This window comes from Bombina bombina, chromosome 5, assembly GCF_027579735.1.
Source record: "Bombina bombina isolate aBomBom1 chromosome 5, aBomBom1.pri, whole genome shotgun sequence".
In the NCBI taxonomy this organism is placed as follows: Eukaryota; Metazoa; Chordata; class Amphibia; order Anura; family Bombinatoridae; genus Bombina; species Bombina bombina.
The window spans coordinates 436,443,206-436,459,545 of NC_069503.1; the positions used below are offsets into that span (position 1 = coordinate 436,443,206).

Here is a 16,340-nt window from a genome sequence, read left to right on the forward strand (position 1 = left end):
TATGTGTGCATATTATTTGTAACATTTGAAAGGAGACATAATATATTGAGGGCAAGATTACAAGTGGAGCGCTAAATATCGCTTCAGTGTTCACTGGTATTACAAGTACAGCTCGTGTTCGCATTGCGCTCACGAGAGAGCGCTTCCATAGGCTCCTCAGAGAGGGCATCAGAACCACGCGTAGCGAAAGGGGTAAGTAGCGCAGTGATAGGCAGAATTTTTAAATATATATGTATATGAATATATACATATATATTTGTGTGTTAATATGGGTATATACACATACAGTATAAACACAAATATAACTGCCTGCACTGCCTAGTGCAGAAAAGGCTAGATTTTTTTAATAAAAAACTATAATGCCCTCTTATTTTGAGGGCATTTGGGGCACTTTTAAAAAATTAACCAGAGATCAGATCTTGAGCGCTAATTGTAAGGGCTGGTTAATTATCGCAGACAACTTTGCCAGTTTGCCGGAGTGCGATAATTTAGCGCTCCACTTGTAATCTAGTCCTTAATAATTAAAAGGCTACAAATATTTGCTTGAAAATTGTTAAAGCAACAGTAAAGTCAAAATTAAACCTTCATGATTTAGAGAGCAGGTTAAAAAAAACTTTCCAACTCACTTCCATTAGCAAATGTGCTTTGTTCCCTTTGTATAATTTGTTGAAGAGCATACCTAATTAGGCTCAGGAGCGGCAATGAGCTACTGGGAGCTAGGTGATGATTGGTCACTGCACTCATATGCCTCTTGTCATTGGAACACCAGATTTGTTCAGCTAACTCCCAGTAGTACAAAGCTATTCCTGAGCCTACTCTTCAAATAAAGATAAATAGAGAAGAAAGCAAATTTGACGGTAAAGGTAAATTGGAAAGCTGATTAAAATTGCAGACTTAACTGAATCAAGAATGTTTAATTTTTGACTGTACTGTTCCTTTAATTAAAATCAGATTGAATTTAATATAATAGTAATAAAGAGCTTGCCATCAAAAATGTGATTTATTAATAGGACTTCTGTGTAAACTAGCTAAGCCAAATACGTTTTTAAAGGTCGCACTGCAATCCTGCACTGTTAAAGAAACATGAAAGCCCAAATTTTTCTTTCATAATTTAGGTACAACAATTTTAAAACTTTACAATTTACTTCTAATATCAATTTTTCTTCATTCTCTTAGCATTCTTTGTTGAAGGAGCAGAAACACACTACTGGGAGCAATCTGGACACATTAGTAAACCAATGACAAGCGCTTGTGAGCAGACATAGGTATGCTTTTCAACAAAGGATACCAAGAGAACTAAGAAAATTAAATAATAGAAGTAAATTGGAAAATTGTTTAAAATTGCATGCTCTATCTCTTTAAACAAAAAAAAAAGGAATACCTGTAACTTGCCTTTGCTTCGTATTACAAGATTTCCTAATGTAATTTTTTTCATTTCTTATTCTATTATTAAGAGAACTTAATTCCATACAGATGTAAGGCAGACAGTGGTATACGCAGTTCACAGATTCACACGTTGAAACCCCTAGATGAGAGAGCACTAAAGACCACGCTGCTGTATACAAGACAGTTTCAACTTACAGAAGCAATTTTGAGATTATCCCTGATGTGCATACGATCAACATCCTTTTCAGGAACTGCATCAGAGCTATCCAGGTATGCCAGCAAACCTGGAGGCTAGTAAAAAAGAGGAAATAAAAAAAATAAGAGGAAAATAATATTTACGAACCAGTGAATAAAAAATAAACCAAAGTTGGTGGGTGGGGTATGTTTGGCTGATATATTACTCTATAGCAAGACAACAGAAATGTCTTGTAATTGCAAGGTGTTCACTGTCCCTTTAATTCAGTTTACATGCAAATTAGAAGGGTTTTGAACTAGGGAAATTTCCTTTTTCAACTGTGGGTCAGCTGAACCTCTTTATAGTGTGGTCAGTGCGACAATGGCAAATTTGAAGCTGCCTGGCAATTTAATGAATGCTGGAGGTCTATGCATCTGTGCTTTCCTCAGCCAAGGATACGTATTTAGGTAACTTTAGGTGTTTAAGACGCAACCTGCAGTGTCAGGTGACTATAAGACTAGAATTGGAACATCCTATATACATAAACCACAAAATATTACAAGTCGTCTTTCTAATAACGCCACTTAAAATGTTTACACCTTTTTCTTACCAAAATGCGCTTAAGAAGATTTTTAGATGTTGCATTGTCAGCAGTCCATAGGCCCACTAAGTGTCTACTGAGTTGCCTGAAAAACAAAAACACTGAATGACATTTGCTGAATCTTCCTGAATGCAACATTCTTTTCACACAAACCAAACAAGTCAACCTACAATTTATTAGTTGCCCTTAAGAAGACTTAAAGGGAGAGTCAACACCAACATTTTTATTGACACCTTTACTACCCCATTTCCCAGCTTTGCACAACCAACATTGTTATATTACTATACTTTATAACTTTAAATTTCACCTGTTTCTAAGCCACTTCAGACAGCCTCTTATAATATGCTTTTCTTATTAGCTTTTCACAACAGGAGACTGCTAGTTCATGTGAGCCATATAGATAACATTGTGCTCAAACCTGTGGGTTGTGGATGACACAGCACTAATTGGCTAAAATGCAAGTCATTAGATAATAAATAAATAGCCATGTGATCAGGGAGCTGTCAAAAGAATCTAAGATACAAGGTAATCACAGAGGAAATAAGTATATTAATATAACCATGTTGGCTGTGCAAAACTGGGGAATGTGTAATAAAGGTATTATCTATATAACATTTTTTGAGTTGACTGTCCCTTTAAATGTATCATATTACTATTGGCTGAAAAAATATAGCAGAGTAAAATAAATAAATAAATAAATTGGCTCTGCAAACCTGGGGAATGTGTAATAAAGGTATTATCTATATAACATTTTTTGAGTTGACTGTCCCTTTAAATGTATCATATTACTATTGGCTGAAAAAATGTAGCAGAATAAAATAAATAAATAAATAAATTGGGGGAAGAGACTTATTTTCGTGTTGTTATGATGGATGCCAGGAGATCATGGAGAAATGTTGCAACCCAAAAGTACAGGTATTCATCAGCGATGACAATATATGCTTACTAAGCTGGTGCAGTATTTGGATGCATTTATATAAAGGCACATGTTCATAATGTTCACTAGAACGTTTGCAAATACATATATATTACAACAACAACAACAAAAAATAGCTTTTATTCTAAAAAGAAATACATTCACGCGCATGACCCTAAAGAGGGCTGTGCAATCAAGACAACCCAGAAATATTGATGAACTGAAACAGATTTGTTAGGACAAAAGCTTTAGAATTCATCTTCAATGTTGTGAAAGTCTTATAAGAAGCTACAGGAAACGTTTGGTGGAGGTTGCTACTAAGAGAGGATCTACAAGTTACTAAAGGATTCCCTTTTTCCAGCCTGCACTGTGACTGATTATGCAAAGTCTTCAAGTACAACGGTTTGTGCGCTATTAATTTAGTCAGATTTTGTTTGTCTATAATTGTGACTTACATGACTATCAAACCACAATTTATGAATAATCAATGCAGAAATTCAAGTAATTTCACAGGGTTCACAAACTTTTTATTGCAATTGCACATCTTAGATCATACTACATTCATTGTATATTATTAACACAAATGAATTGGGCTGGCACTGTGTCAGTGGTATCAAGCACATGTTTGGGGAATCTCTATTCTATACAACTTTCTTTATAACTACACCAATGTTACATAATAGCTTTAGCCGCAGATGCAACTGACTACCTTACAGAAACATTCATGATGAATCAATATATTTTTTTATTTAAAATGAATTAATTACTGTAAGAAAAAGATAGAAATGTAATGTTTAAACCATGGCCTGTTGGTAGCAATGGAATAGATAGACTCTGATAGAGAATACAATTTGAAACAACGTTCCAATTACTATCTATTCTCTAATTAGCTTCATTCTCTTAGTATCCTGTGCTGAAGGAGCGAGCTGAAAGCCAATGACAAGAGGTATATAATGGAAGCCACCAATCAGCAGCTTGTGAGCCTACCTAGGTATACATTTCAACACAGAATACAAAGAGAACAAAACATAGTACCTGTACATAATAGAAATTAATTGGAAAGATATTTTAAATGACATTGGGTTTCATGTCCCTTTAATGCAGGGAGGGTTAGTTTGTTTTTTAGTAAAGCGATCACAAATTTGGGGATAGTTTACTTAAGAAAAAGCAACTAACATACAAAAAGACAGCATAATATTACATTACAGCCCACAGACAGCTGGGAATTGGGACACACAATACCCATCTTTAAGCTATTACATAATGGGAAAGTTAAATGTAGACAGGAATTGGAACAGAATCTTAATGGGGCTTTCACAAATTGGCTTAAGATCCAATAGCACCTAATATCCACCTCTTCAGCTAAAGAAGCTCTAACCCGAACCCCCACTCCTTTTGTGCAAATGTGTCTGACAGATCCTATCCAACATACTCACCTGGGCTAAAAAAACTATTGTTGAAGGCAGAAGTAGGTGTCTTACCAAGCTATGCAGAGAGATGGCATAGGGAACTGGGTAAGACATTAACCGACTCTGATTGGCTACATATTATATCATGTACAAAAAATCTTCCTACCCTACAAAATTCTTAGAACTTAAAGGGATATTCCAGTGTGTGTTTTTTTTAATCATTTTTGTAATTATTTCATAAATACATTATACTTTCTAATTTATTGTATTTAAAAATAGTTTATTTTTTAAAAATATTTAATTTTAAAAATTACTTTTTCCCACTGCCTTTTATTTTCCCTTTAGCTAATGTGTTTGATCGTATTCATATACGACCATGAACGTGGTTAATGAACAAGCCTTACTAGCGCGCGTTGACTGCAGTTCAAAAGAGGTGTCACGCTAACCCGCTCATTTACGGTTCCCTCTGTTCATTTGCAAGCTTGCCGCTTAATTTTGTGGCTTTATGTGAAGATTTATTGTACTTTCAAAATAAAAAGTTTATATTAAATATATTACATTTATTTTTGACATTTATAAAAAAAAAAAAAATGTTAAGCTTTTACAACCCCCAACAGACACCTCTTTTGTACACAGAGGCAGTCAATTCACTCCAGTGACATCTCCGTAAAAGTAAGCGCATATAGCAACATTACTTCCCTCACGAATACTTCCTGGATTATAGCGCGAGTGAAATGAAGTAGAAAATTAGCCAATACTCCTGAACATGTGCGCACACGGGCTAATATAATCTAATTTGCATATTACAAATGACTGGACAAAAACATCGGCATGAAAAAGACTAAAAACTATCGGCTAGATTACAAGTCTTGCGTTAGCCATAAAAAGCAGCGTTGAGAGGTCCCAACGCTGCTTTTTAACGCCAGCTGGTATTACGAGTCTTGAAGGTACAGGTGTACCGCTCACTTTTTTGGGCAGACTCGAAAATACCGCAAATCCACTTACGTCAATTGCGTATCCTCATTTTTCCAATGGGATTTGCCTAATGCCGGTATTACGATTCTTCTAAAAAGAGAGCAGTACAGCCTCTCCTGTCAAGACTGATAACGCATTTAAAAGTCAGTAGTTAAGAGTTTTATGGGCTAACGCCGTAGCATAAAACTCTTAACTAAAGTGCTAAAAAGTACACCAACACCCATAAACTACCTATTAACCCCTAAACCGAGGCCCCCGCACATTGCAAACACTAAAATAAAAATTTTAACCTGTAACCTGCCGAACCGGACATCTCCGCCACTATAAAAATATATTAACCCCTAAACCACCGTACTCCCGTATCGCAAACACTAGTTACATTTTATTAACCCTTAATCTGCCATCCCTTGAATTCCGATTGAATTCCGATTGGCTGATAGAATTCTATCAGCCAATCGGAATTAAGGTAGAAAAAATCTTATTGATCCAATCAGCCAATAGAATGCCAGCTCAATCCTACTGGCTGATTGGATCAGCCAATAGGATTGAACTTCAATCCTATTGGCTGATTGCATCAGCCAATAGGATTTTTTCTACCTTAATTCCAATTGGCTGATAGAATTCTATCAGCCAATCGGAATTCAAGGGACGCCATCTTGGATGACGTAATTTAAAGGAACCTTCATTCTTCAGTTGGACTTCGTTTGAAGAGGATGCTCCGCGTCGGTTGTCTTGAAGATGGAGCCGCTCCGCGCCGAATGGATGAAGATAGAAGATGCCGCCTGGATGAAGACTTCTGCCTGTCTGGAGGACCTCTTCTTCCCGGCTTGGATGAAGACTTCTGCCTGTCTGGAGGACCACTTCGCCCGGCTTCATTGAGGACTTCGGCCTGGTTGGGTGAAGACTTCTCAAGGTAGGGTGATCTTCAAGGGGTTAGTGTTAGGTTTTATTAAGGGGGTATTGGGTGGGTTTTAGAGTAGGGTTGGGTGTGTGGGTGGTGGGTTTTAATGTTGGGGGGGTATTGTACTTTTTTTTACAGGTAAAAGAGCTGAGGGCTATTTGTAATTTAGTGTAGGGTAGGGCTTTTTTATTTTGGGGGGCTTTTTTATTTTATTAGGGGGATTAGATTAGGTGTAATTAGTTTAAAAAACTTGTAATTATTTTATTATTTTCTGTAATTTACTGGGTTTTTTTTCCGTACTTTAGATAATTGTATTTAATTGTATTTAGTTTAGGTAATTAATTTAATTATAGTGTAGTGTTAGGTGTAGTTGTAATTGTAAATTTGACTTTATTTTAACTAGGTAGCTATTAAATAGTTAATAACTATTTAATAACTATTGTAACTAGTTAAAATAAATACAAAGTTGCCTGTAAAATAAAAATAAACCCTAAGCTAGATACAATGTAACTATTAGCTATATTGTAGCTATCTTAGGGTTTATTTTATAGGTAAGTATTTAGTTTTAAATGGGAATAATTTAGGTAATTGTAGTTAATTTATTTAGATTTATTTAAATTATATTCAAGTTAGGGGGTGTTAGGGTTAGACTTAGGTTTAGGGGTTAAGAACTTTATTATAGTGGTGGTGAAGTTGGGGCAGCAGATTAGGGGTTAATAAGTGTAGGTAGGTGGCAGCGACATTGGGGGCGGCAGATTAGGGGTTAATAAATATAATGTAGGTGTTGGCGATGTTGGGGCAGCAGATTAGGGGTTAATAAGTATAATGCAGGTGGCGGCGGTGCCCGGAGTGGCAGATTAGGGGTTAATAATATAATGCAGGTGTCTGCGATGTCGGGGGCGGCAGATTAGGGGTTAATAAGTGTAAGATTAGCGGTGTTTAGACTCAGGGTTCATGTTAGGGTGAATAGGTGTAGACATAAAAGTATTTCCCCATAGGAATCAATGGGGCTGCGTTAGGAGCTGAACGCTGCTTTTTTGCAGGTGTTAGGTTTTTTTCAGCTGGCTCTCCCCCATTGATTCCTAAGGGGAAATCGTGCACAAGTACGTTTTACCAGCTCACCGCTAACGTAAGCAGCGCTGGTATTGAGGTGAGATGTTGAGCAAAATTTTGCTCTCCGCTCACTTTACTGCGGCTAACGCCGGGTTTGTAAAAGCCCATAATACCAGCGTTGTCTGTAGGTGAGCGGTGAGGGAAAACTGTTCGTTAGCACCGCACGACTCCTAACGCAAAGTTCGTAATCAAGGTGAATGTTTTTCCTGAGGGGCATTTTAAAAAATCTTTTGAGAAATTGAAAATGGAATTTAGAGTAAGTTAAGAAATTATTTTATGTCTCACTAATTTGTATGATAAATATCTCATGTAAAATTAATTTCGGAGTTCTATAAAAATAATAAAAATTTGAAGCTAGAGCAATCTGGGGGCTCCCACCGACTCACACCCCGGCGATCGGGCCTGTATAGTAATAGGCATCATCGGGGCTTCCCGTTATGTGCGGTGACGTCAGGCGCAATGACGTCACTGCGCAACTTTATTTAATTTACACAATTTTTATTTACAATACAAAATATAGGGAAAGGGGGCATGCTGATTAGAAGCCTGTATCTCAGGTATCTAAGCAGCTACAGACCCCCAAGACCCACTGTTGGAAAGCTAATAGCCTAACATTTCCAATAGTATAAGTCTTGAGGATCTGGGGGGGGGGGGGGGGTGTCAACAAATTTAAAAAATTAAAATAGTAAAACACTGAAAAAAATTAAATCCAGCTTAGCACTCAAAGGGTTAATTATTCACAAAGTCTTGATAAGGTGGTACCTTACTCCCGCTAGATTAAAAAGCATATTTCCTGGAACATCAAATGTATGTTGGAGGGGCTGTGGTGAAAGGGGTACGATGTATCACAAGGTGTCAGTGCCCTAGATTGCAACCATTTTGGTTAACTATGGAATCCAATTTTAAGGTTCTATTAGGCGCAGTCACTCATATCTCTTGATCCACCTATGGTATTACTAAATCTCCTACCAAAATGCGTATGTAAACTCCACACAAGACTTGTTCAAACTTTCCCTGAATGCAACCAGATCCCTCAAAGCATCATTTTGGAAACCACAAAACATCCCTACGATGACTATGTGGGTACAATTGATGGAAAACATAATGGTTCTTGAACAGTTTGGGTATCTTAAAAGAAATAAACGTGACATGTTTCAGGACATAAAATTCTACTGGGAATCCAGTAAACAAGCCTTTCAAGCATCCCTGAACATGACTTAGGACAGCAACGGTGCAACATTAAAGGGAAGGTAAACTTTGATAAATGAAAGCCCGGTTTTTAAAAATACTATTAAAAACAGGGGCACTTTCATTCATCAAAGTTTAGAAAGCAGCCGTTTTATTTGAAAACGTACCTTTGTTCTTTTCACAGCCAGAGCAGCTTCCCCCACCCGGAGATCCTCTCTTCACACATCAGCAATGACTAATCCGGCTTCCTCCAATCACAGCTTTCCCCCCAGGGGAGTCATTGCCTGAGGCCATGCCATGATTGGAGGAAGTCGGATTAGTCATTGCTGATGTGTGAAGAGAGGATCTCCGGGTGGGGGAAGCTGCTCTGGCTGTGAAAAGAACAAAGGTAAGTTTTTAAACAAAAAATGGCTGCTTCTAAACTTTGATGAATGAAAGTGTGCCTGTTTTTAATAGTATTTTTAAAAACTGAGCTTTCATTTATCAAAGTTTACCTTCACTTTAAGCATACATATCTCTGGGGAAATAATACATGGGCACTAAATCCCTTACCCTCCCTCCCTCCCTCCCCCCCTCTCACCACCTATTCTTCTTAGAATTAGTGCTATGGATGCAGAACACATATGCTACACAACACAAAGTATTGGCTTAAAGAATCCATACTTGACATATGATATATCATGAACGGCAGTAAAGCCCTTAACAAACTGAGTGATTGGCACCTCTTGTTATTTTTGTTAAACTTGATTTTTTTTCTTCTTCTTTATGTATTCCTGCGTGTTTGCTAAGCCTTACTTATGTGACTTAAGATATTATCGATATTTTGTTATCGATTATCTACATTACTCAGCTACCAACCTGGAACAAAGAGTATTAATGATTGGACACAAATGATCTGAGGACTCAGAACGAGATACTACCTTCTCATTGATACTATGTAATGCTTACACGTCTTTCTTTGTTTGTTATTTCAAAAACATTAATACAAATTATAAATAAATAAATAAAAAAGACAGCATAACTTACCGATTTGTGAGCATTCTCTGATCAACGCTTATTGTAAACATGGAAGTGTGTAAGTGACGAGGTAAGGCACCTTCACTGAGGGCGAGCTCTTGCATTTTTGTAGCAATTTCTTTATCTGCTTCCTTGGGGGGGAAAAAACAAATCAATAGAAAACAAAATTAGAAATGTTTAATAAGAAAAGTGGATGAAATAACAGAAAAACATCAAACTGGGGATACAGATATTTAAATTATATATCTAAAAGTTTATCATAATGCTGATCAGAGTGATTTACACATTTATTGGTGGCAAATACTACCAAACATGGGCATAGATAAAACATGATTCAATTAAACAAATACATCACTACTTAGTTGGAAGAACACTCTTAAAATAGTTAGTCATGAAAACCCAAATTAAAGAGTATGCCATTTAAAAAAGAAAAAAAAACAGCTTTGTTCTCTTAATATGCTTTGTTGAAAAGCAAATCTAGGTAGGGTCAGGAGCAGTACTGGAAGCTAGCTGCTGATTGGAGGCTGCAATGTATGTTTCGCCATTGGCTCATCTGATGTGTTCAGCTGGTTTTAACAAAGGATATCAAGAGAATGAAGCAAATTTGATAACAGAAGTTATACGGCAACTACCCCCTTGAAAATAATCACATTTTGTTGCTTTTGTTGCTTTGCAGCTTGAAAAAAGGAAAGACACAGTTTTGTTTATCCAGTTGTAATTACTAAGTGCAACTTGTAACATCCAAGTGAAAGATATATTTGATGTGACCGTTTGTGGACTGCAGTCAAGTCATGCCACAGATATTCAATGGAGTTTAAGTCTGGGCTCTGACTAGGCCATGCAAGTATATTCACCTTTTTCTCCTTCAACCACTGTGTGGTCATTTTTTCTGTGTGTTTTGGGTCAGTCATGTTGGAAGGCTAACCTTCTTTCCATTCACAATTTTCCTCAAGAATTTGATGGTATTTTGCCCCATCCATTATTCCTTCTATCCTTACAAGTGCTCCAGTGTCTGCTGCAGAGAAACACTCCCATAACAAGATTTTACCACCTCCATGCTTTACTGTAGGCATGGTATTATTTAGATGGTGAGCTGTATTGGATTTCCTCTAGACATATCGTTTGGTGTTGAGGCCAAATAATTACATTTTAGTCTTATCTGACCATAACACCTTTTTCCATGTGGCCTCAGAACCTCTTAGGTTTGTTATGGCAAAGTTGAGTCATGACTGCATGTGGCCTTTCTTGAGGAGTGGCTTTTTTCTTGCAACCCTCCCATACAAGCCACATTTGTGGAGAGTTTGTGATATTGTTGTCACATGCACACAATGACCACTCTGTCATAAATTCCTGTAACTGCTTCCGAGTTGCTGTGGGCCTCTTGGTAGCCTCTCTGACCAGTTTCCTCCTGGCTCTTTCATCCAGTTTGGAGCGACATCTTGATCCAGAGAGGGTTTGTGTTGTACCAAATACCTTTCACTTCTTAATAATAGACTTCACTGTGCTTCTAGGCATTGATAAAGCCTTTCATATTTTTTTGTATCCATCTCCTGACTTGTGCCTGTCCACAACATAATCCGGACAGTGCCTTGCCACCCATAGTTGATTGTTTGCTTTAGTTGCACTACCAGGGACTGAGATGCTCTAGGAAAGCTATTTTCATACTGAGCTAATCAATATGCCCACAGCTGATCACAGTTGAAGGTCAAATGGCTATGTGTGTGCCATTGAGAAGGTGATTAGCTACACCTGATTGAGTATACAAGTAAATTTAGGACAGAGTGATCCTTTTTCCAACTCAGCGATTCTGTTTTTAAATTGTCTTTATTTTTGCCTGACATATTGGTGTTATATCTATCACTTGGATGTTATAAGTTGCAACTGGATAAACAAAAACTGTGTCTGTCTTTATTTCAGGCTGCAAAGCAACAAAATGTGATTATTTTCAAGGGGTGATTCTTTTCAATACCCATTGTACATGTATATTTTGTGAATATGGAACAAGACGCCTGCAACAACTTATCTTTTTCTTTTCTTTTTTATTAGATATGCCAATTAAATACATTACTAGCGTTAACCATCATGTCTAGAAAGTAAGAAAATGCTTCCAGTCAAAAATCCTCAAAGACACTGAGATTCCATAACACTAAAAAGGTAAACTGTAGTCAAAAAGGCTCTATCAATCATAAGAACAAGCAGCATTTTAACTATGGGCCCGATTACAAGTAGAGCACTATTTAATAGATTTCTGTGCACGAGTCAGTTTGTGCTTCTATTATGAGTTGAAAGTAAACAATTTTCCCTTGCGTACTAACCCAACGAGCATAAAAAGCCAATATTAAAATATCACTTGGGTGATAACCTTATCTAACACCCCACTCACAAGCAAACGCAATTGCATAATCTCAAGTGCGCTAAACTACATGAAAATAGGAATATTTCACATTCCAATGTTCTTCACATACCAGAATGTTCTATTTATTTAGAAATACATATTTCTATAATATATATATATGATTTTGTTTGCACACATACATATATATATATATATATATATATATATATATATATACATATACATACACAGTATACATATACAGACACACACACATTATATATATATATATATATATATATATATATATATATATATATATATATATATATATATATATATATATATATATAAAAGGAAATTAATGCTTACCTGATAAATTGATTTCTTTTACGATATACCGAGTCCACGGTTTCATCCTTTACTTGTGGGATATATTCCTCCTGCTAACAGGAAGTGGCAAAGAGCACCACAGCAGAGCTGCTATATAGCTCCTCCCCTAACGCCTCCCCCCAGTCATTCGACCGAAGGTATAGGAAGAGAAAGGGAAAGAACCATTAAGGTGCAGAGGTGACTGAAGTTTATATAAAAAATAAATCCTGTCTCAAAATGACAGGGTGGGCCGTGGACTCGGTATATCGTAAAAGAAATCAATTTATCAGGTAAGCATAAATATCCTTTTCTTTTACAAGATATACAGAGTCCACGGTTTCATCCTTTACTTGTGGGATACCAATACCAAAGCTTTAGGACACGGATGAAAGGGAGGGACAATACAGGATCCTAAACGGAAGGCACCACTGCTTGAAGCACCTTTCTCCCAAAAATAGCCTCAGAAGAAGCAAAAGTATCAAATTTGTAAAATTTGGAAAAAGTATGAAGGGAGGACCAAGTCGCAGCCTTACAAATCTGTTCAACAGAAGCATCGTTTTTAAAAGCCCATGTGGAAGCCACAGCTCTAGTGGAATGAAACGTAATCTTTTCAGGAGGCTGCTGTCCAGCAGTCTCGTATGCCAAACGTATGATGCTTTTCAGCCAAAAAGAAAGAGAGGTAGCTGTAGCTTTTTGACCTCTACGCTTCCCAGAATAAACAACAAACAGACGGAAATCCTTGGTTGCTTGCAAGTAAAACTTCAAAGCACGAACCACGTCTAAGTTATGTAACAGACGCTCCTTCTTAGAAGGAGGATTAAGACACAGAGAAGGAAAAACTATTTCCTGATTAATATTCTTATTTGAAACAACCTTAGGAAGGAATCCAGGTTTAGTACGCAAAACCACCTTATCAGAATGGAATATAAGATAAGGGGAATCACATTGCAATGCAGAAAGCTCAGAAACTCTTCGAACAGAAGAGATAGCAACTAAAAACAATACTTTCCAAGATAACAGCTTAATATCTATGGAATGCATGGGTTCAAACGGAACCCCTTGAAGAACATTAAGAACTAAATTCAAGCTCCATGGTGGAGCAATCTGTTTAAACACAGGCTTGATTCTGATTAAAGCCTGACAAAATGCCTGAACATCTGGGACATCTGCCAGACGCTTGTGAAGCAAAATTGACAAAGTAAGAAATCTGTCCCTTCAAGGAACTTATCTTATGGTAAATTTTTCTAGTGACCGGCTTGCGAGCCTGAATCAGGGTATCAATGACCGGCTCAGAGAATCCCTGTTTAGATAAAATCAAGCGTTCAATCTCCAAGCAGTCAGCTGCAGAGAAGTTAGATTTGGATGTTGGAACGGACCTTGAATGAGAAGGTCCTTTCTCAATGGCAGTCTTCACGGTGGCAGAGACGACATGTCCACTAGATCTGCATACCAGGTCACCAGGTCCTGCGTGGCCACGCAGGCGCTATTAAAATTACTGAAGCCCTCTCCTGTTTGATTCTGGCAATCACACGAGGAAGGAGAGGAACAGGTGGAAAAACATAAGCCAGGTTGAAAGACCAAGGTACTGCTAGAGCATCTATCAGTACAGCCTGGGGATCCCTTGACCTGGACCCGTAACGTGGAAGTTTGGCATTCTGTCGAGATGCCATCAGATCCAATTCCGGTGTGCCCCATTGATGAATCAAGGCTGCAAACACCTCCGGATGGAGTTCCCACTCCCCAGGATGAAAAGTCTGACGACTTAGAAAATCCGCTTCCCAGTTCTCTACTCCTGGGATATAGATCGCAGACAGATGGCAAGAGCGAGTCTCCGCCCATCGGATTATCTTTGATACTTCTATCATCGCTAGAGAACTCCTTGTTCCACCCGATGATTGATATATGCCAGTGTCGTGATATTGTCCGACTGGAATCTTATGAATTTTGCCGAAGCCAACTGAGGCCTCGCCAGCAACGCGTTGAATATCGCTCTCAGTTACAGAACATTGATTGGTAATTGAGACTCCGCCTGAGTCCACACAGGGAAGCTTTCAGGGAATTCCAGACTGCACCCCAGCCCAGAAGACTGGCGTCCGTCTCCTACGCCGACGACACCCAGCTAATCATCTCACTCACCAGTGACCCAACCACCGCCAAGAGAAACGTCCACGAAGGGCTGACAGCAGTCGCCACCTGGATGAGCTACAACTGCCTAAAGCTGAACGCAGACAAGACCGAAGTCCTCCTCCTCGGTCCCACCACATCCGCTTAGAATAACTTCTGGTGGCCCACAGCCCTCGGACACCCTCCAACCCCCACCGACCATGCACGAAATCTAGGTGTCATCCTGGACTCATCGCTCTCCATGGACCGGCAAATCAACGCCGTCTCTTCTGCATGCTTCCACACACTTCACCTGCTGTGAAAGATCTTCAAATGGATTCCAACTGAAACCAGGAAGACCGTCACCCACGCCCTTGTCAGCAGCCGACTGGACTATGGTAACGCACTCTACGCCGGCACCACCATCAAGCTCCAAAAGAGACTACAGCGCATCCAGAACGCCTCGGCCAGACTAATCCTTGACATCCCTCGTCAATGCCACATCACCAAACACCTGCGGGACCTGCACTGGATCCCCATCAACAAAAGAATAACCTTCAAGCTTCTCACCCACGCCTTCAAGGCCCTCCACAACATCGGTCCCGAATACTTGAACCACCGCGTTACCTTCTACACCCCTGCCAGACAACTTTAATCGGCCGACCAAGCCCTCGCAGTAATCCCCCGCATCAGCAAAACCACAACGGGAGGCAGATCCTTCTCTCACCTGGCAGCCAAGACTTGGAACACCCTCCTGCTGCACCTCAGACAAGCTACCGCCCTAACTAAGTTCAGAAAGGACCTCAAGACCTGGCTCTTTGACTGAACTGCAACCGTCAGCGCCTTGAGACCCTTACGGGTTAAAAGCCGCGCTTTACAAGAACCCAATAGATAGATAGATCTATTTCTGGAAGACCCCACATCTGCACAATCTGAAAAAACACATCTGGATGGAGAGACCACTCCTCCGGATGCAAAGTCTGACGGCTGAGATAATCCGCTTCCCAATTGTCTACACCTGGGATGTGAATCACAGAAATAAGACAAGAGTTGGATTCCACCCAAGAAGGTATCTGTGATACTTCTTTCATTGCTAAAGGACTGCAAGTCCCTCCCTGATGATTGATATATGCCACAGTTGTGATATTGTCTGTCTGAAAGCAAATTAAATGTTCTCTCTTTAATAGAGGCCAAGCCTGAAGAGCTCTGAAGATAGCACAGAGTTCTAAAATATTGATTGGTAACCTCACCTCTTGAGGTTTCCTAACCCATTGTGCTTTCAGAGACCCCCAGACCGCTCCCCAACCTGTAAAACTTGCATCTGTTGAGATCACAGTCCAGGAAGGCCGAGCAAAAGAGGCCCCTTGAATAATCCGATGATGGTCCAACCACAAGGACAGAGAGAGTTGAATGTTGGGATTTAAGAATATCAATTGTGATATCCGAATATAATCCCTGCACCATTGATTCAGCATACAAAGCTGCAGAGGTCTCATATTAAAACGAGCAAAGGGGATCGCATCCGATGCTGCATGTCATGAGACCTGGCTGAAACCAATTTAATTCGTCTCATGTCTGTTAAAGACACTGTCATGGACACTGAATCTATCTGGAAATCTAAAAAAGGCGACCCTTGTCTGAGGAATCAAGAAACTCTTTGGTAAATTGATCCTCCAACCATGACTTTGAAGAAACAACTCTAGTTGATATGTGTGAGATTCTGCTAAATGAAAAGATTGAGCTAATACCAAGATATTGTCCAAATAAGGAAACACAGCAATACCCTGCTCACTGATTACAGACAGAAGGGCACCGAGAACCTTCAAAAAGATTCTTGGAGCTGTCACTA

At 38.9% G+C, this 16,340-nt stretch overlaps 1 protein-coding gene across 4 annotated transcripts in view; it reads right to left on the reverse strand.

Moving 5' to 3' along the window:
* Positions 1-16,340, reverse strand: part of DNAJC13 (DnaJ heat shock protein family (Hsp40) member C13) — a 709,325-nt gene that overhangs the window by 295,335 nt on the left and 397,650 nt on the right. For all 4 annotated transcript variants that reach the window (XR_008402530.1, XM_053714290.1, XM_053714292.1 and 1 more), the window contains exons 17-19: positions 9,691-9,812; positions 2,172-2,247; positions 1,582-1,677 (exon numbers count right to left, since the gene is read on the reverse strand). Coding sequence is in view for 3 of the 4 variants with exons in the window: in XM_053714290.1 (XP_053570265.1) it covers positions 1,582-1,677; positions 2,172-2,247; positions 9,691-9,812 (294 nt within the window). In the remaining variant the exon portion in view is untranslated. The remainder of the gene's footprint in view (positions 1-1,581; positions 1,678-2,171; positions 2,248-9,690; positions 9,813-16,340) is intronic.